The 20565-nt window shown below is 59.9% G+C and overlaps 1 protein-coding gene across 1 annotated transcript in view; it reads left to right on the forward strand.

Annotated features, from left to right (window-relative positions):
* Cpne2 (copine 2) overlaps positions 1 to 17675 on the forward strand; it is a 38460-nt gene extending 20785 nt beyond the window's left edge. Inside the window, exons 8-16 of the mRNA XM_026395636.2 lie at positions 566 to 664; positions 1027 to 1113; positions 1988 to 2047; positions 3642 to 3775; positions 5454 to 5508; positions 8244 to 8295; positions 9439 to 9572; positions 14428 to 14664; positions 16183 to 17675. Of these exons, the coding sequence (XP_026251421.1) occupies positions 566 to 664; positions 1027 to 1113; positions 1988 to 2047; positions 3642 to 3775; positions 5454 to 5508; positions 8244 to 8295; positions 9439 to 9572; positions 14428 to 14664; positions 16183 to 16290 (966 nt within the window). The 3' untranslated portion in view covers positions 16291 to 17675. The remainder of the gene's footprint in view (positions 1 to 565; positions 665 to 1026; positions 1114 to 1987; positions 2048 to 3641; positions 3776 to 5453; positions 5509 to 8243; positions 8296 to 9438; positions 9573 to 14427; positions 14665 to 16182) is intronic.
* The last annotated feature ends 2890 nt before the right edge of the window (positions 17676 to 20565 follow it).

Consider the following 20565-nt stretch of genomic DNA (forward strand, 5'->3'; position numbering starts at 1 on the left):
GAAACATCTCAGGAGCGGTGAACTGTAGCACATGTGGTCACCTGGGGAGGACAGTGGTCACCAGTCACCAAAGTCCCCAGTCCTGAGGGGCAGGGGTGTGAGCAGGCCGGTGGGGTGACAGCTGGGCCAGGCAGGGATCCCTAGATGGGCTTCCAGGAGATGCGGGTTCTAGTCCTGCAGCTGCCGCTGCGGTGGTGAGACTTGGGCCACGCGCTTCCCTCTCAGGGCCTCTCCTCACCCAGCAGCAGAAGGGGCACACGCATCCTGCCTTCCTCCTCAGTGGCACGAAGCTGAGTCAGTGTGGTCACTTAAAGTGGGGGTCCCTGTGCTCAGGCTAGAGAGGGCCCCAGGCCACACCCTCCGTTCCTGGGTGGGCACCCTTTCTCCTTCGCCCAGCAGCCGCGTGGGCTTCCTGTAGGAGGCGGTCCAGGACTTCCTGCAGCCAGCCCGGCAGAGGCTGGGAGAGGGACCACCCACAGAAGACCCGGGTTTTGCTTGGGAGCGGAAAGGGGATAGAGGGCACCGCTTGGGGACAGCTCTAGGGTGACTGTGTGGACCCACCCAGGTCATGTGCTACGACTATGACAATGACGGGGGCCACGACTTCATTGGCGAGTTGCAGACGTCAGTGTCCCAGATGTGCATGGCTCGCGACGGCGTCCCGGTGAGCTGGGTGCATGTGCCTGGACCCCGGGACAGCAGGGGCCAGGGGAGGGGCATCCCGGGCTCACACTGCCCATCGTTTCCAGCTGCGTGACCTTGAGCAAGACCTTGCACAGTCTCCCTGAGCCTCGGTTTCTCTGTCCATCCCAGGGAGAGAGGGTTTGGGTGGGGGTGAATCGAGATGCCCTGCCCCAGTGAGCACCGAGGAACCGTCCCCTGGTCCCCTGAGGCCAGCCCCTCCTCTCGACCCTCTTGCCACTTCTGGTGCAGCCGTCCGGGAGGCTGCCCCTCTGTTGAGACTGGAGGGCGCCCTGGGGAGGATCCGTCCCCTAGGAGCCCCGCTGACCTCCTGCTCTGGTGCAGCTGGAGCTGGAGTGCATCAACCCCAAGAAGCAGAGGAAGAAGAAGGGCTACAAAAACTCGGGCGTCATTGTCCTGCGTTCCTGCACGGTGAGCCGTGGAGTGGGCGGGAGTGAGCCAGCCAGGGCCACCAGCTCAGGGGGCACAGCCCCAGCAGGCCGTCTGGGCTCTGGGTCTGCCGCCGGCAAGGCCTAGCTGCAGATCCCACCTGGGTCACATCCTGGCTGCGTGACCTAAACCGAGCCTCAGTCTACGGCCTCCCATCAGCCCTTATCCCCTCCTCTACTTCAGAATTCACTGGAATCCATTCATTTTGAAGAGACCCTTGTCATCCACCAAAGCTGAAAGGCCCGTATTTGCCCAAAGGAGGGGAAGGTCATCAAATACAGAGCTTTGAGTTTTGGGGTTTTATTTTTGGTTTGTTTTGGGGTACTGGAGAGTGAACCCAGGGGTGCTCTACCACGGAGTCATGTCCCCAGCCCGTTTTATTTATTTTGAGACAGGGTTTTGCTAAGTTGCCGTGGCTGGCCTCAAACTTTGGGTTCCCCCGTCTCTGCCTCCCGAGTCACTGGGTGGCAGGGGACACCGTGGGCCAGCCAGACAGTGGCTGAGCAGCTGCAGTAACTTGCAGAGGCAGCTGTGGCCGAGAGCCCTGCTCTCGCTCTTTGTTAACCAGGGAGGCAGCGAGGGCCGGAGGAGTCAAGACTCCAATGCCAATGAGTGGAGGCTCGCCCTGTGGGGCAGTCGGCAGCTGTGGTTGACGCTAGGCCCTGGGATCCTGCCCCCGAGGGCCCCCCACCCACTGAGAGAACCGCTGCTCTGAAGGCCCAGGCATCCAGAGGTCCTGGCTTGGTGGTAGTCAGACCCGACCCACCTGCTTCGATGGCCTCCTTGGGAGTCCCAACTCCCCTGAGGCGTTCACGTCTAAATCCCGGGGACCCACTGACTCCCCTGATCCTTCCAGATACACCGAGACTATTCCTTCCTGGACTACATCCTGGGGGGCTGCCAGCTCATGTTCACGGTAAGGCTCCCGACTCCTCCGCGCACCCCGCCCCAGTGGTGGTCTTCCCTGAGGGTTTACTGCAGCAGGAGGGACTTGGATAAACTTCAGGAAGGACTTCCCTGGGGTAAGAGGTGGGACTGGCCCCAGTAGGGAGGGCACAGGTGGTTTACCTGGTGTAGGGGCTGAGATGGGGCTTAGCGCAGGTCAGGGCGCAGCTGAGAGAAGCCAGTCCCTCCCCATGGGCCACGGAGCCTCCCCTCACTGGCCCAGCGCCTCCCCTGCTCCCTCCTGCCCCTCCCCCTCTGCAGCCACTCTTCCTGTCTGTCCCCGGACACCGAGCTCTGTCTTCCAGGGCTCTGCGCTGCCACCTCCCCTGGGAGGTGCCCTCTTCCTCCGTCACACCTCCCTGGCTTATCTTCTCCAGGGCTCTTGCCCTCTCTGAAGTTATCTTGGGCGTTTTTCCCTTGTCCTGTTTGTGCCACCTGCCATCACAGGCACGTGGGATGTGTGTCCCTTCCAGTCTCAGCATGTTTGTCCACACAGTGAAGTGCCACTCTACCAGGCCTGGGTCACGCCCCACAGACTCTGGGCAGAGCGGCTTGGCTTGTGCTCCCCAGCCCAGGCCCAGAGCGGGGACCTGCTGGGCACCAGGCTCTGCCCACCTCCTGCTGCCTCCCGCTGTCCCCCACCACTCTAGAGCCTGTGGCTGGAGGGCATGGGGATTGCTTGAAGTTAGGGAACTGGCCTTGCTGGCCCCAAACTCCACCAGCCTCCTCTGCCCTGTCCTCTGCAGAGAGGCCGGGCCTCCTCCCTGCCCTCCTGGGTGGGTGGATTCACTTGACGAATGTCCACTGAGCACCTCCTTCATGCCAGGATCTTGGCTGTGCCACTTTAGGGGTCCCTCGAGGGCTAACACAGCCACCCTGGCCTCAGGGAGCTGAGCCCCCACAGGGAGAGGGTGCAGGTGGCCTTGGCCCTTCTCTCCACACAGTGGCTGAGTTCCCAGGGGCCCCCTCCCAGCGTCCTGCTCTCGTTCCTTCCTGGCTGGGCCAGGGCTGTTCTTGACCACTGTCCTCTACCCCTCCAGGGGCTGGGCTGGGGTCCCTGGAGGCTGAGAGAGCAGCGAGAGCCCCAGTTCCTGTCCACCCTCAGCCCCAAGTTCCTACTGAGCACCTTCCCTGTGCGGGGCTCCCAGCCCGGGACCAGGGTGCACCCAGCTGACTGTGGAGACAGCTACTGCCCTGCCAGGCAGCCCCAGGCCTGGGCCCCTTGGTCATCTGGAGGGCAAGGCAGAGTGGCCTGGATTGGGAGTCAGGCTGGCCTCTGAGTGGCAGGAGGGGACAGTGAGGAGGGACAGAAGTCTGGGGGGTGAGTTAACCTGTTTCACATCTGGGCAGTGGACTTTATGCTTGGGCAATAGGGAGCCTTGGATGGCATTAGAGCAGAGCAGTGATACCATCACCCAGTTTCTCGGTTTCAGACCACTTTCTAGGGAAACAGGGCTGTGAAAGGAGTGGTTGTCCATGTCCCATCAACCTCTGCTACTCCCTGGAGTGGGAAAGGGAGCTGGAGTCAGCCGTCACACGGGGTAGCCTTCCTTCCAACTCTGCAGGTTGGGATAGACTTCACAGCCTCCAATGGGAATCCCCTGGACCCCTCCTCTTTGCACTATATCAACCCTCTGGGCACCAACGAGTACCTGTCGGCCATCTGGGCAGTGGGGCAGATCATTCAGGACTATGACAGGTGAGCTTGGGGAGGGCCTCTGAAGGCCAGCTGGGCTTCCAGCCAACCTGGGAAACTCAGCTTCCACACCAGGAGGGACCAGAGGTCGGCAGGGCCAGGAATGCCCAGTGCAGAGCATGCCCATGGGTACTCCCTTCCTGTGCCCGGGCAGACATTGCTAACCGATGGCCGATCGTGCGCTCTCACCTGCTGGGAACCTCCTGCACCCAGCACGCAGGGCCAGTCGGGAAACGAGTTGGAATGGACATGAACTTGTCCCCACTGCCACAGCCTCTCGTTCAGGGCTGAGCTGAGGCTCTGTCCAAATGCCCACGCTCAGGGCCACTGGATCCGGCCGTTCCCGGTCCTGGGCCTGACACCTGCTGGCCCCACGGGCTCGTTCTTGCTGGAAGCTCCCGCAGGGCAGCTGGCACATGTGGGCCCTCTTCCCACCGTCATGCTCCATGGGGACCTCTGGGTCCCCAGTAGAAAGTCAGCAAAGGAATGCTGTGTGGCGGGTTTGGCAGGTGTGGCCACCAACAGGCGGGGGCATCATTGTCACCGGTGGTACTGACTCGGAGCTCCAGGTCACAGAGTGGCCAGGAGGCTGGGAGGCCAGGAGGCCAGGAGGCTGGCTCCCTGGAAGCAGCAGAGGGAGAAGCAAGGGTCATTGGCTCAGGAATCCCGAGGCGCTTGGCCTCCGAGAGAGAGCACCCGAGACCAGGGGTTCAGGGCCTGAGGGGTGGCTGTGACTCCAGGCCACATGAAGAGAGGTGCAGCACGCAGAGCCAGGGAGGTGAAGCCCCGCCTGCATGGCCAGGTGGACACCGGCAGTCACCTGACCACTCAGCCTCTCCTCGAGCCGCCTCCCGGGCATTCAGACTTGACAGGGCCCCGCGAGCTCTGGACGTGGTTGAGCCCTTTGCCTCCTGCCTGGCTTGTTTCAGTGGTCCCCTCTCTGTCCCTGCTTCTGTCCCAGCCCCCCGCTCCACAAGGCAACTGGAGGACCCTAATATGTCCACTGAATGACCCAGTGAGCCGCGCCCCTGCCCCAGGGAGTTCAGAAGAGGAAGAGTCTAGGTCACCATGCGGGGCAGAAGCTCTGGGAGCACAAGGGACAGGCATGTGGGGGGTCAGGGAAGCCCACAGAGAGGGGACCGTTTGATTGGGCCTTGAAGGGTGAGTAGGAGTTGGCTGGGGGAATAGACGGGGAAAGGTGACTCAGCGGGGGGCACAGCACCCTGACGCTGGCAGGAGAAAGCCCTCTGTGTGTCTGAGGAACCTGTGGCCAGGGCTGGAGGGATGAGGGACAGGTAGGTGACGAAAGGCCCGGAGTGGCCGTCAGTGCTCTGGTTGGGGAGCCTCTTCCCCAGCCATGAGCAGGTCAGGACTGGGGCCGGCATGTTCCGCCCCGACATGGCGTCAGCTCTGTGGCTCCTGGGGTCTTGGTTCGAGGACCTAGAAGCTGCACCTGGCTCCGGGGTTGGACGTGCCGTTGTGGGCGCGTCGGCCACAGGCACAGCCCAGGAAGCCGAGGCCACCTGCTCATGGTGGCGGCTGGGGGTGGCGGTGCAGCTCTCCACCCCTGGAGAAGGGAGGGCAGGGTGGCACCCTGGGTCGGGGGTCCAGGGAGGGCTGGTGGGCCGAGCTGCTGTCCTCTCCCGTGTCCTCAGTGCTGTCCTCTCCTCTCTCTGATTAGTGACAAGATGTTCCCGGCTCTGGGATTCGGAGCCCAGCTGCCCCCAGACTGGAAGGTGAGTGAAGCTGGCCTGGCGTCCCCTGGCCCAGGTGGGGCCATGGGCCTCTCTGGGGTCTGCTTGGGAAGCCCTGGGCGGGGACCAGTGGCCCTGCCTCGCAGACATCACCCCAGGCCACGTGCCTTTCTCAGGCCTGACCCTCAGGCTGATAGAGGCCATGACGGGGGCCAGTGCGTGTGGCCTCTGCTTCCTGAAGCCCATGTCCAGTAGGGAAACGGGGTGGCCAGGTTCAGCACATAAACACTGGACACCCAGTTAGGTGCTTTGTGGAACGACAGTGTCTTTCTAGGTGGGAGTAGGCGCTGGACGTTGTACGGGACACACTTAGACTAGAACATTCCCCGTCTATCTGAAATTTCTGCGTCCCCGGGCTCCTGTGTTCCACCTGGGAACCCTAACGACAGGCAGCGTCATGGGTGCTGAGATGGGGCAGCACGGGCTGGGGGTGCCCAGAGGAGGGCCCCAGGCCAGCCTGGGCATGGGAAGGCACCTGAGGAGGCGAGTCCAAGCCAAGAGGAGGCAGGAATGGCAGGGGGACAGGGGTGCTGGGCAGGGGGACAGGGGTGCTGGGCAGGGGGACAGGGGTGCTGGGCAGGGGGACAGGGGTGCTGGCTGGGAGCACACTCAGGACAGCGAAGGCCGGGAGGGCCCAGAGGTATTGAGGACAGGAGTAGTCATCTCGGCTACTTAGGAGGCTGAGGCAGGAGGGTCACAGGTTCAAGGCCAGCCACTTAGTGAGACCCTGCCTCAAAATATAACGAGGAGGGCAGCTCCGTGGGAGGCGCCTCTGTATTCACTCTAGAACTGGAAGAAAACGAGGCCTTGGAATGTTCTGGACACAGCCCAGCTTAATTCTTACCGAAAGCCGATGGGACTCGCCAGCCTGTCACTCCCCGTCTGGTCACGGAGGAGGCAGTGGCCAGCGATTCTGAGGTGCCTGCAGGCTGGTGAGGGGAGGCTGGAGGAAGCCGCTTCCCTGACCGCAGGGAGGGGCATCCTGGTGGGGACACCTGGTGGGGACACCTGGCGGGGCGGGGCACCAAGGCCCAGGAGTGCAGCCGCTGGGCTGGCCAGGGAGCAGCAGGTGCAGGGCTGGGAGGGAGCCAGGAGAGAGTGCAGGAGAACAGAGGGTCCCTGGGCGTGGCCAGGGCAGGTCCTCACTGCCTCACAGGACTCGGGACAAGGGTGTTTGGTGGCCAGAGGGCAAAGCCAATGAGGAGGGCTCTCCAGTGAGACACTGTCCCTTTTTACCGGGGAACACCCAAGGCTCAGAGCCTTAATGTGACTTTGCCCCAGGTCACCTCACCACAGGGGCCTGGGTTCCAAGGGGGCAGATGGATCTTCCAGAACATTCCCGGAACCCACTGTCTCCAGAAGAGCAGCCTCTCGGGAGCAGGCGCAGAGGGCCCATGCATCTGTCTTTCGGTGCCCCCTCTTGTCTGCCCTGGTGTGCCTTATCCTGTTTCCAGAATGAGCTGTCGTTTCCTGTCCTCTGTCCCCAGGACAGTGTTTACCCAGACCCTCAGGGAGTGGCTGGGGGCCAGAGCAGGAGAGGTGGCTTTCCTGGCCCTGCCCAATGTGAGGTGGGACCCTGTGGGACCCACATGTTGCTGCTGGGGGGGGGCAGGGCAGGCTGCACACCAGGCCCAGCAGGAGCCTGTTGCTAGGACAACAGCCAGCTCTCAGAGAACTCGGCTGAATGAGCTGTTTTCTTGAGCAAAAGCCTTCTTGGAAATGTCACGGGGTGACTCTAGGGAGGCTGGGGCTTAGCCAGGACAGTGTCGGGCAGTAGCAAGAGAGACACTGGAATGGGGCTAGGAAAGGGCAGATACGCCTCCCTCTTGGCTGCCAGGCCTAGCCGCCTTGGCCCCTCTCTCTTTCCTAACTTACCTTGCCTCTGCCATGTGAACCTTCCTTCCTACCTCAGGGCCTTTGCACATGGTCTGAGCTCACCCAGATTCCCTCTGCTGCTTCTTAAGTTGGAGGTTCTGCTCCCTGGGAGCCCTTGCCTGACAGCTCTCCTCTCAGCACCCAGTAGGCTACCTGAGGGGGCAGTGAGGCACTTGGTTCTCTCCGATGGTGTCCCAGCCCTGGCATACAGTAGATGTGCAGTTTTTGCACAGAATGGGTCTGGGACCTTACCCAATGGCCTAAGCAAACACAGGGGTTGCCTCTGGAGTGTGTGAGATCAGCTTTTGATGGTCCACCCAGGCTGGGGGCACTGGGACTGGTGGCAGAGACACCAGACCAGTCCCTGGGAGAACCACCAGTTGGGAGTCCCCACCCTCCTCCAGCCCCGTGACGCTGCCTGGTCCCCAGGGCCACTCTGAGCACTTGTCGGCCAGTCCCAGTTGGCTCACTGGCAGGAGTCCAAGCACTTGGCTTACTGCTGACATTCAGAGAAGCCTTCAAGTGGCACTCTAATTATGTCACCCATGGTGGCAGCGGTGATGAAGGGGCATTCCCAGAGTGCCTCCACCCCACTGCCCTCAGGGGTACCGCTGTCCTACTCGGGGTCAGCGATACTCAGCAGAGTGGGTGCACAGGCAGCCTGGGCCTCAGAAGGGGTTGGGGTCACGTGGAAGGTCTCAGCTGTCCCTGTGGAGTGACGGGGTGGCCCCTGCGGGCCAGGCCTGCGGTGGAGGTAGAGGCTGAAGTGAGGGCAGGGTCAGTAGCCTTGACCCTGGAGGAGCTGGGCCGGGCGGGCCTGCTCAGCGCACTCTGCCTTGCAGGTCTCCCACGAGTTCGCCATCAACTTCAACCCCACCAACCCCTTCTGCTCAGGTGAGTGTGAACCCACCCGCTCTGCCGCAGCCATCGCACCCTGGGCAAGGGGAGGCAGCAGGGAGCCAGTCTCCGTCCCTTTCTTCTATCCCTTCCCCATCATGTTGCTAGAGGTGACAGGCCTGGAAGAACTGGTTTGGAGCCAGGTAGTCACGGGTTGAGGCTGCTGCTGTCTTTTCCTGCTGGGGGTCTTGGGGAGGTCACTGCACCTCTCTGGGCTTTTGCCCCCTTGGTTCACTTCCCTGGATGGTCAGTGGCAGGGAGCTGTGTAGAGCAGAGGGGACGAGGGGTCTGCTGACCTCTGCTCTCCGTCCTCCTCCCTCCTGCCCTGCTGGGAGGCCCCACCTGCTCTCAGGCCCCCAGGACTAAGTGGAGCCGTGGGTGAGTCAGCGAGGGCAGAGTCTGCACTCACCACCCCGGCCCGCCCGCGAGGTGTTCTGAGCTTCCCAGGGACAGTTCTGGAATCCATGAAAGGAAGAGAGGGACTGGAGAGAAGGAGGCGGCCCTCACCATCATGAGATCTGGCCTAGCATTCAGTTCGGGCAGAGCATCTACCCTCCCTGGGTGTCCCCAAAGCCAGTCCAGCTTTGTACCCAGAAGGGCCACCCATCTAGTCACCAACTCTGTCTCTGAAACCACGGGCATCCGTTGGCCAGGAGTGTGGCCCTGTGCTCCTCTGGGGGCTGACTGGCCTGGGGGTGGGTCTCCAGAGGCATCCGTCCAGGTTCACGCTGGCCCACTGCATCCCTGGTCAGAGGCTCTGGGCAAGAGCACAGGGCGGTGGGATATCAGCAGCTGCTTCCAGAGCACCTACTGTGTGCAGGGCTATGCAGGCAACCCTGTCCCTGCTTCCTCGAGCAGCTGCCAAACAGGGCCCAGAATGGACCTCCAGGTGGCTTCACCTTATCTGTCCCATTGAGAGGCCAGGCACAGGCGCGGGCAGCGTAGACAGCTCGCCCAGGCCCCACAGCAGGATTCCACACGGCCTGACTCCACCCTTGCTCTGTACCCCTGGCCCTGACCTCAGGAGCGTCTCAGGGGCCCACACTGGCCACACAGGGACATTGTGGGTGAGAACAGAACGGGCCCCGTGAGCAGCGGCTGCAGGCAGGGCGGCGGCTGACCAGACCCTCTCTGAAGCAGGCGTGGATGGCATCGCCCAGGCGTACTCGGCCTGCCTGCCCCACATCCGCTTCTACGGTCCCACCAATTTCTCCCCCATCGTCAACCACGTGGCCAGGTTTGCAGCCCAGGCGACGCAGCAGCAGACAGCCACGGTAAGTAGGCAGCCCCCGGCCTGTGCATGCCAGGCTGGGGCAGCTGGCGGCCAGGTGCCTGGCGACACTGGGCAGACCAGGCTGGGGTTGGCACTTCCTGGCCCTTGGGACTGGCTCCACCCGCCCTGGGCTCTGAATCCCAGAGAGCAGCTTCCCTTGTGCTGAACAGGAAGCAGAGCTGTGATCTAGGGGCAATGCCTTCCCATTGGAGGGGGCTTGTCCTCCCAGGACAGATGGTGACTAGGAGACGGTGGTCCCAAAGCCCTGAACTGACCCTTGACCACCTCGGTTCAAGTAGAGCCAGGCCTGCTTTTCTCTGAGGGCTGCAGAACCACATGGCCCTTCCTGACAGTGACGAGGCAGAGCCGTGGCGGCCTGACCGGAGGCTGCCAAGGCCACTGTGTGGCATCTGGAATAGATGGCGCATGGCCATCCTGGGCATCTGCGTATCTGGTCCCCTCCTGGCTCCTCCCCACCCTCCAGGCTCTGGCTCCCTGAGTCCCAAGCCTGGAGACTCCAAGGGACCATTCTGGCAGGACCTGATGCCAGTCCTGGGGTCACCCAGGGTCACTCTGCCCAGCACAGTGCTTGCCTGGATGGACCCCAGGTTTGGAGGGAAGTCGGGGCCCCAGGGAAGGCCAGCAACAACTGCTAAGGGCCCCCTGGGGAGGAGCACTTGACCTTTCCTGTCACCAGAGGTCTCGAGGTCCACGCACTTGGTCCTGACCCCGGGCAGCACGATCCTTTTTGTTGTTCCTGGCTTCCTCCTGACTTCCTTCCCCTTGTGGTGACAAACTCTGTCACCCACCCTCACTGTGTGACCTCGAATAGGTCTCTCAGCCTATCTGGACTGTGAGAGCAGGGCCAGGGCCCCCACCTGCCCCTCCCAGTCAGGCCCAGAAGTGGACACAGCCATCCCTGGCCCTGCCCCAGGTTTTCCCTGCTCACAGGGTGCGCCAAAGGAGGCTTCAGCCTCAGCCTTGGAGGCCCATGGACCTGGCCATCTCCCACCACCTGGCTGTGTGACAGGGTGGCAGCTTAAGCTCGGTGAACTTGAGCGTTCCTTCCTGTACCGTGGGCCCTGCCCTCCAGAGTCATCCTGAGGGTTTGGCTAGACGGCATGTCATTGTTGGGCCCAGAGCTTGCCTGGTGGCCAGATCTTCTGAGGACACCTCTCTGGCTAGCTTTCAGCGATGCCACACACAGTTGAGCCCACAGCTACGGGAAGTAATTTGGGGGTTGCCTGTAATTTGGAGGAACCACGGTGCGGTGTGGCCCTCCCTGTCCCTAGGCACAGGCCCACACGGGCACTCCCACGCCAGGGAAACCGAGTGGGGGCATCTCCAGCAGGCCTGGCGCCCGTTCACTCCTGCTCCTTGCCCAGTGCTTCTGTGCCGCATGGGGTGGCCACGGAGAGCCAGGTCTGCCCGTGAGTGAGGGCCTGGGCTGGGGGAACAGCGGGGACACGGCGCCACCTGGCCTGTGCTAATGCAAGACGGGATCAGGAAGATGGCGCCCAACCCAGACAGAGGGCTCGGGGAAGTCTTCCAGGAAGCGTGTCAACCAAGCTGAGACTTGGGGAGCGCTGGAGAGCATCGGCCTCCTAGAGGACAGGTGTCCAGGCAGAGCGGGCAGCATGTGCAGAGGCCCGGGCGTGGTATGTGGGTGTGACTGATGGAAGGCCGTGTGGGGCCAGCGGGCTGTGTGAGGTGGGTGAGGCTGTAAAGGAAGGCCAGCTCCCCCAGGGCCTGGGGGCCACCAGGGAGCCTGGATTTTCTCCCGAGGGCAGTGGGGAGCCACCAGAGAGTTTTAAGCAGGTTTGGGCAGGTGGGGAAGGGGCACGGGGACTCCTAGCCTGACTCGGCCTCCCTCTCTCTGCTTTGGCTCCTAAGACCTGGGCCTTGTTGTTCATGTCCTGGTTGGTGGCCTGGGCATCTAGTGTCCCAGTGGAGGAGGGGCCAGGAAGAGCCTGGGAATTCCCTGCACTTCCATCCCAGGGCCCTGGGCTGCCGGCTTCTCAGTGTGAGTGGAGAGCAAGCGCAGGTCTCTGCAGACCCTGCGTGGAACTCCATGGTCAAGTTGGGTTTTGTATAAATCAAATCACGTGTAACTGCATGAGGGGAACAGCTACTTAGAGCCCTGGAGCTCAGAAGATCCCCCAGGAGGAAGCATATACTCATCCCGGAAATGGGCTGGGGGTTTGGGTTTAGGGGTTGGGGCTGGTGCTGACTGGCGGTCTCTGAGACCTAGACAAGGCCCAGGCCCATGAGATGGGGAGTGCGTGCAGGGCCCCCGGAGACGCCCTGGGGTGAGGGGAGGGATGAGTGTGCAGAACCCCCCACCCGGGGCTCATGGCTGGTGGTGGAAGCAGGGTTCCCATCTGCCTGGGACCGAGGGCTTGGCACCCAGGTGGGTCTTGAAGCTGTGCCTGAGGACCGTGCCAGGCAGAGGGAACTAACCTAGGAGGGTATGGAGGTGACTGACCCTGAGGTGGCCCCTTCCCATGCTCCTGCTGGAGTCCCTCCACGGCCACCTCCCACCTCCCCTTAGATATGGTTTGAGGGTGGGTCGTGAGCTCTGGGGTTGTGATGGATCTTTGAGGCTCCAGGACAGCCCTGGCCCTGCCTAGACTGGGTGACAAATCCAGGGCCTGTTGGCTACACTTCACCACCAAAGCCAGCCCGGTCTGCCAGCGCCAGGCCCCGACACACACTGTGGGGACTGGCACTCAGGAGTGAGGGTCACGCCCAGGACCGGGGTTCTGGGCCCTGCTCCCTGCTGCTCTGGCCATTCATGTCCTCCAGCCCCAGGAGGCAGGTGAGAGGAAAGTTTCAGCTGCCAGCCCTACAGTGACAGGCCACCGGTGCCAGCAAGTGGTGGAGCAGGACACCTGGGGAAGCTCCAGCTTTGGAGCCAGCAGCTCTGGATGGGAACCTGGTGACGGGCCTTAACACATCCCCCAGCCCCCCGAGCTGCACTTCTCGGCTCTGAAACAGAACTCACAATGGGAGGATGACAGGGAGGACCTGCCAAGCCGTCACTGTGTTCAGGGCTCCTCACCCATCCCTTGGTCCCCCTGGCCCTGCAGGCCCCGGGCCCTGTGTGCGCCCACCTCCCTGCAGGAAGGCCACAGGCCCAGGGGACGGCCTCCCTCAGCACAGTCCTGACTGCACTGGGTCGGCAGGTGTCTGAGCAGGACGTAGATCACTCCATGACAGGCCGAGGAGGCCAAGCCTCTTGGTGCCCTCCCTCCTGCCAGCCTGGGTGCCCCAGAAATACTGCCCTGAATTATTTGTGGTGGGATTAAAGTGGACTCAAGGGTCACCTAAAAGAAGGGACCTGGAACGATGGTGAGCTTGGGAGATGGGGTCTAGATGGGTTCACATTGCACCCCCACCAAAGCCAGCGAGGAGGGGCTGGCGCAGCAGCCCTCCACTGCAGGATTCAGGCTGCCATCTCCATGGCAACAGGTATCCCCAGCCAGGGATTGTTCTCTTAAAGACACAGCGCTGGAGCTGGACTACAGCTGCCTGGAGAGGGGGGTGGGAATGGCAGCCCATCGCTCACCCCGCTCCTTCCCTCCACAGTTTGTACTTGGGGGACAGAAAGAGGAACAAAGCATCCTAAAGGGCTGGGCTTATATTTCCCACATAACAGACAGCTTTGCTGGATGAGAAGGTGGCCCAGTGCTGACCTGGGGTCGCTCTGCCGTCCTTAGCTCCATGACCTTGACTAGTATGGGCCCCAGTTTTCTCTGGCAATCAAAAGAGTCAGACTAGAAGGTGGAGTCCCCAAGAAAGAATGTTAGGACCAGAAGAGCTACCTGCTTGTTTATGGGTAGGGAAAACAGTTCCCTTGAGAGGGCAGAGGGTGCTGAGGCCAGAGCTGGGTTGCTGTGGCCAGTGTGGCATCGGGGCCCACCTGTGGGATCACCCCGCGCCTTCCTGAACTTCACCCTCCCCACCGTCCAGCCAGTGTTCTGCCTTGGATCACCCACATTAATTATTCAGTGTTTTTCGTTTGCTGAGATAAATCGTAAGAAACATATCTCACTGCATGTGAAAGATCAGCATCATTGGCCACAAATTGAGAACAGTAAAAATGAAGCGAGCTGTACCGTGGAACGGGGAGTGGGACGGGGACAGCGCCTCTGAGAGCTGAGCCCCTGCCTCTCTGTTGAGCTGTCAGAGGGTGCTGTAGGCGCCAGCACCGAACGGGGTGCCTCCTGGGCACAGTTCACAACCTGGAAAGGCCACTGCCCGTTCTGATTTCAACACCGAGTCTGGATGTGACCCAAAGCCACTTAGTTGTTCACCAGCAGAATCCCACACTCCCGGAGTGCTGGCCCAGATGCCCTCGCCCAGCCCTGCAGAGCCTCTGGGACCTTGCTGAGTAGGGAAGGAAGGGGGTGCAGGTACTGCTGCCCCCGAGGAGCACAGGAGGGGAGGCCCCAAAGTCTGCCAGTCCAAATAAGCCTCCCTGCACCAGCCGCACCCATCAGGAAAGACCCTGAGGGAGCGCCACCGTGTGCCAGGCGTGATCTCTCCTCAAGGGCAACTCCTACCTTCAGATGAGGAAACTTGAGGCCCAGCATAAAGCAGGGTGCCCTCAGTCCCACCATTTAGCAGAGCGGCCTTGACTCCGGCTCTCAGAGACCAGAACAGGGGGGCTCGAGACAGCACGGGGGGGGAGAGGAGAGTGGCTGTGACCGTCAGAGGAGCCCATCAGGCCGGGAGGTGGGGAGGTGCTGGGGACGTCCTTGGCTGCCCCTCTGCAGGAAGCCCAGGCGTAGGAAGGTTTGGGGAGCTGGGGGAAGGGCGAGGGCTTTGCTGAGCCCGCCGACCCCTCCCTGCAGCAGTACTTCATCCTCCTCATCATCACGGATGGTGTCATCAGCGACATGGAGGAGACCCGGCACGCCGTGGTGCAGGCGTCCAAGCTGCCCATGTCCATCATCATCGTGGGCGTGGGCAACGCTGACTTTGCCGCCATGGAGTTCCTGGACGGGGACAGCCGCAGGCTGCGCTCCCACACGGGCGAGGAGGCAGCCCGGGACATCGTGCAGTTCGTGCCCTTTCGGGAGTTCCGCCACGTGAGTGGGGGCCCAGGTTTGGAGGGGGGCCCCAGGGCCCTGGTGACCACTGTGCACTGTCAAGGGTGAAAGTCTACACGCTTCCCCACTCAGCTCCCTGGACTTCCTCAGGGCCACGCTGCCAGGCCTCGCCCCAGGCCGTGCTTACAGACAAGGCTGTGACAAGGCCAGCACTGTCCCACCAGTTGGTGGAACACAGAGTGGCACCTGGTCCCGACTGAGCTCCAGGCAGGGTGTCCCAAGGGACCTGCCCTCCATCTGAGCACTGGATGAGAACGGGAGTTATTCTCGTGGGGCCAGAGGATGAGAGGGGCTTCCTGCTGACCGTACCTCAGCCAGCCCCATGGGGAGATGGAAGAGGCCCTTCCATCCTAAGCGGGGCTGGAGCCTGCCTTGTTTCTGGAGGTGGCTCTGGTCCTATCTGCAGTGAGTGAACCCAGGTCAACCCACAAGGAGGCTGGAGTCAGTAGCAGGGCCCCTGGGGAGCCCCAGAGGAAGTCTCTCAATGCCACCCTGCATGGCCTGCCTGGGCCCAGCCCTCACTTGACCAGAGGCTCACTCTGTGGTCCTGGGAAGCCCTCACCTTCCTGAGCCTCGTTGCCTCCACTGAGAGTGTCTCTGGGTGCTGTGGCTCAGATCCTGGCAGCCAGCCTCAGCATGAAGTGACCCGTGGTCATTACTTCTTGGCCCCATGTCCTCTGGACTTGCCTGGGATGGTGTCCCTTCCTCTGGGGCATTAGTTTCCTGAGGATGAATGCTGGACATCTGTCACCAGCTCCTGTGCAGGACAGTGCCTGAGCACTTTCCTGTGCCTGGCCAGGGAGGTGCTCAGGACGAGCTGGCCAGATGGGGAGGCTGTGCACCCCGCTCTCCCCCTACAGACATCCACAGGCATGTCTGTCCTGAAATGTTACTCCAGGCACCTCTAGTGCTCACGGGAAGAGTCAGACTTTTCTTTTTTTTGGTACCAGAGTTTGAACTCGGGGGCATTCAACCACTGAGCCACATCCCCAGCCCTATTTTGTATTGTATTTAGAGACAGGGTATCACCGAGTTGCTGAGTGTCTTGCTATTGCTGAGGCTGGCTTTGAATTTACAGTCCTCCTGTCTCAGCCTCCCAAGCCTCACATCTCTAATTCCAGCAGCTCTGGAGACTGAGACAGGAGGATCGTGAATTCAAAGCCAGCCTCAGTAATAGTGAGGCTCTGAGCAACTCAGTGAGACCCTGTCTCTAAATAAAATACAGAATAGAGCTGGGGATGTGGCTCAGTGGTCTAGTGTCCCCGAGTTCAATCCCCAGTATATAAAAAAAAAATGTTATACTTGACATCAAGGCAGGCACAGCTAATGGTGACATCAGGTGGGCTGGTACGAGGGACACTGGCCTCAGACCACCCTGGCTCTCAGCCCTGTCAGTCCTCCATGGACACCTGTGGTCACAGCTCCTGGGCATGGCGCCCCTCCGGAATTGCTCATTAATCCTATTCTCTCCTCCCTGCCCCGCCCTCCACCCTGCAGGCAGCAAAAGAGACTTTGGCCAAAGCTGTGCTGGCAGAGCTGCCCCAGCAAGTTGTGCAGTATTTCAAGCATAAAAACCTGCCCCCCACCAACTCGGAGCCCGCCTGAGCCCAGGCCCAGCAGCAGCATGCCCATGCCGGCCGCCCCTCCCCAGGAATGTGCACGCTCACCCTGCTTCCTTGTGGGTGGTCTTTTTTTACGGATCCACATTTTTATTTTTTACAACCGGACCTCCGCCCCCAGCTTCCCGGGCCCAGCTGGGCTTCCTCGTGGGAGTCGACAGATGATGCTTCCAGGCCAAACAGGCTTCCTCTCCCCTCCCCCAGCCACCCTTAAGTATTGAATGTACTTTGTATAATTTTAGTGGAATTATTATTGTTATTAAAGAGAATAAAATTTTTACAATCATAACTGGGCTTTTTCCAAGTAACTAGCTGCAGAAAGGAATGTGTCCCTGGTGCGCACTTTGTGTCGTGGCCTGCTGTTTTTACACTGTGACTGTGTTCTGTTTGTTACGCTCAGGGTAATAAAGGAGTTTTAGATGTCCCTGTGTCAATCAGCTCCTTCCTCTGCGGGGACCCAATGGGCTCCCTCAACTGGAAAATGAAATGTGATAGGAAAGTCCCTTTCCCCAGCCAGCAAGGCTGCGGAGTCAGCGTGATGGCCTCTGGGGGACGTGCACCCCATCAACAGTGGTAGCTCCTGAGAAACTGGTCGAGTGGCACTGCGTGGCTGGGAGACCCTGCTGGAGCCCAGCCAGCCCCTCACCAGCCCTACCCCCACTTCCTTGGGGCCCACACACTGTCCAGTGCTCCTGCTGTCTCCCGGGCCTGGTGGTCTGCAGTTCCAGAGCCTCTTTGGTCTCAGCCCCCGGCCCAGCAGAGCTGTTCCTGCTGTTTTTACTGTGTCCCTGTCTCTGAGCGCAGGCATGGCCTCTGGAACCCAGCCCTCCTCCCTTCCACCTCCCCTAGAGCTCCTGGCGGCCCCTTTGACCCAGGCTCACGTGTCTCTTAAGCACTATGTCCCCAGCTCCCTGTAAACTGCTGTTCTGGAACTTTTTCCTTTGGTACTGGGGACTGAACTCAGGGGCACTTTCCCACTGAGCTACAGCCCCAGTTCCTTTTGAGACGGTCTAAGTTCCGGAGGCTGGCCGTGAACTACGAATCCTCCTGCCTCAGCCTCCCAAGTCACTGGCATTAGCTATGCGCACTTTGCCTGGCTGTCAGAATGCTTCCAACAGCCCCTACGAGCATTTCAGAGATGCAAAGGCCTGCAGAGGAGTACATCGGGTCTCCCCGAGGCAGAGCCAAATGCTCGTCCAAGTCTGGCTGACTCTATGCCCAGGCTGTTCCCCTGCATCCAGTGCTGCCCCTTGGCTCTGCCAGCTATGCTCAAGCTGCTAATGAACTTGTCACTGTGCTCCTCTGAAACGGGGACTTCTGCTATCCTCACCTGTTCTCCCAGAACTGGGCAGCGCCAGGCAGGATCCACCTGCAGATGCCCGGCAAGTTTAAGAGCCAGCTTATCTAGTGGATGGGAGGGACACCTCCACCCCAACCTTCCAATGGTCCTGCGGATTCTGTAGCCACCAGGAATTTGCTGAAGCATTCTTTATGAACATCTTTGTTTCTTGAGATGACTGTAGGGACACCTGGAGGCCCGATTTATGGACGGTGCTTCAGGAAGGCCCAGCATGTTGGTTCCCAGGCCAGCAGTGGGTGGAATCCCAGAACCAGCACATCTGGCTCATTTTAGTTCATTGGTGTGGCCAGCTGCAAGACGGGGTATTAACTGAGACCGTCACATGACTGCTCACTCCCCTTCTGGCTTAGTAGCAGTGAGGCTAGCGGACATCATATCCAGGTAGGTCCGTACTGCCCCAGCCTGAGAATCAAGGTCCCATGACCAGAGGCTTCTCTGGGAGAGCAACCTGATCCTAGGCCCACATTCCCTGGTTAGCCCTCAATGGACGGTATAGGTGTATTGGGGTGGCCACTTGTCACAGGGACCTCTGCACTCCTCACTTGGGCCTCCCCAGGCAGGTCTGCGGGGCGATGGTAAGGCAGAGGCCCTGCCTGGCACCAGTCCATCCCCAGTGCGCGTGCTCTCACAGACCAGGGCGCGGTGTCTGCTTCCAGGCCTCGTGTGGGGGCAGGCTCAGACCTCTCTGCCGTCTGCCCCATTCTTAGCCTGGGATTGCACTGGTAAGTCAAGCAGCTCCATACTCCTGGTGGCTTCAGCTCAGAGAGGAAAGGTAAGCCTAAACCTTAGACAAGGGTGAATTTTTTCTTTTTAAATCCTTGCCAGCCATGGTGGTACACACCCGTAATCCCAGCAATTTGGAAGGCTGAGGCAGGAGGATCACAAGTTTGAGGCCAGCCTTATAGCAAGACCCCTATAAAATATATATATATATATTAGTTGTCAACGACTTTGTTTATTTATATGTGGTGCCGAGAATCTAACCCAGTGCCTCACACACACTAGGCAAGGACTCTACCACTGAGCCACAACCCCAGCCCAAGACCCCTGTCTTAAAGTAAAAAACAGAAAGACTGGGGATGTAGCTTAGCAGTAAAGTGCCCCTGGTTCAATCCCCAGTGGGGGAAAACAATCCAGGCCTTGGTGCTACTGCTCACTCTTCCACACAGATGCCAGGCTGTTCCAGGTGAACATGGAAACTCAGCCTGAAAGACTCAACCCCTGAAACGCCACTGAAACCACCGAAAGCCAGACTCCCAGGCTCAAAGGAACGTTCTGGCTCTGTCACTGAGCGGTGCTAGTCAGCAAGCCATACAGCCAACCATGGTTTTAGGTTCCTCTAAAAATGCAGGACTGCTTCAGAAGACATTTTTCAGGATGAAACACACTAATGTCCACTAAAATAATGCGTAAATGCCTCAAAATGCCTGGTGCATACTCAGGAGGCCCCGAATATGTACCGAGCAAACGCAACCTGCAGAGGTTAATGATGGACATGACTAATACTCACAGGGACCAGCCTGCATAAAGCTCAGGTGGAGCGCTGTCCCTGCTGGGACCACTTGCTGCCAGTTTTGGTTGTAAGTCTGCCTGTCCCCTCAAACTGTTGCTTTGGCAGGTAAGGGAGTAAGATGCCAGCCCTCGCCAGTGTCATTAAGGCATAAATGTGAGACTGCTTCTGTGTTCAACCTGTGACTACAAAAGTGTTGCCAAGATTCCAGCCTTCCACCAAGCAGAACTTGCATTCCATCCTGGCATGCGTAACAGGGCTGGGCGAGCCAGGGAATCAAGAAAACACTCAAGTCCAAGTGGCTGTGCACTGCCACTGAGCTCTCCTTGTTTTGCTGGAGGGGCCTGTGATGACAGCTGAGCCACATACCCACGACTAGGACACTCGAGCCAAGGAACCGGGTGTGCCTGAGCGATTAACATTTAGCCAAGAGGGAAGTGTACAGCTGAAGCTGGCGGTGGAGCTCCGACAACCAAATCTGACCCTTCATCATGTCACTTTCTAGCTACAAGTGAGGAGCGAAACGCAAGCACAGTGGGTAAACCTGCATAAGTCATGCTGGTGCACTCAGAGTGCCCCGCCCAGAGGCAGGGAGGCCCAGGGTAAAAGCACTAATGAGGGTGCCCACCTTTCACTGAGTGCTGTGAGCCACAAGTCACACCAAGCACCTAATGTGAAGTCTCTTGGGTGGGAAAGGAAGAACTCAGAAGACAGGGAGTGAAGTGACACAGTGGATGGGACTGGCCTAAGTCACCCCGTGCCTGATGCCCAGCCTTGAATGCAACTTATAAAAACTGAAGCCCTGCCCTACTCCGGATTGGGGCAGCTAGTTTTGTCTCTGTTGGATCCTGGAACCCAAATTTGGGTGTTTTGAATTCATGCTCCTTTCCTCCCAAGGTTGGCAGAAAGTGACTGGAAAGGCATGGGTGAGAGAGCTGGATGATCCTCCCCAGATGCAGCCGACAACAGTACTTCGGTTAGTCTTCTCCCTGTGTGGTGTGAGAGTTCTCAGGTGCCTGCCACTCAGGACATCAAGCAGGCTTAAGGAAACCAGGCCAGGGTGGGAGATGGAGCTCAGTTGGTAGAGCACTTGCCTAGTATCCGCAAGGCCCTGGGTTTGATCCCCAGCACCACAAAATTAAAAAAGAATCCCACCCTGAGCTTTGTTCTGACCTCTTGTTACTTAGTTATAAAATCCCAACTATGAAGGTAGGAGTACAGCTGGTGGGGTTTCAGGAGTCCCTCTCAGATATCAAAGCCCCTTCTAAACGGCAGAGTATCTGTCTACACCCCACGCACAGCCTCCCGCACTCCAAACCATCCCCACGTGACTCACAGTACCTAATACGATGTAAGTGCCTATGTTAAAGTCATTCTCTACTGTTTAGGGA

This window comes from Urocitellus parryii, chromosome 15 (genome assembly GCF_045843805.1).
Source record: "Urocitellus parryii isolate mUroPar1 chromosome 15, mUroPar1.hap1, whole genome shotgun sequence".
Taxonomy (NCBI): Eukaryota; Metazoa; Chordata; class Mammalia; order Rodentia; family Sciuridae; genus Urocitellus; species Urocitellus parryii.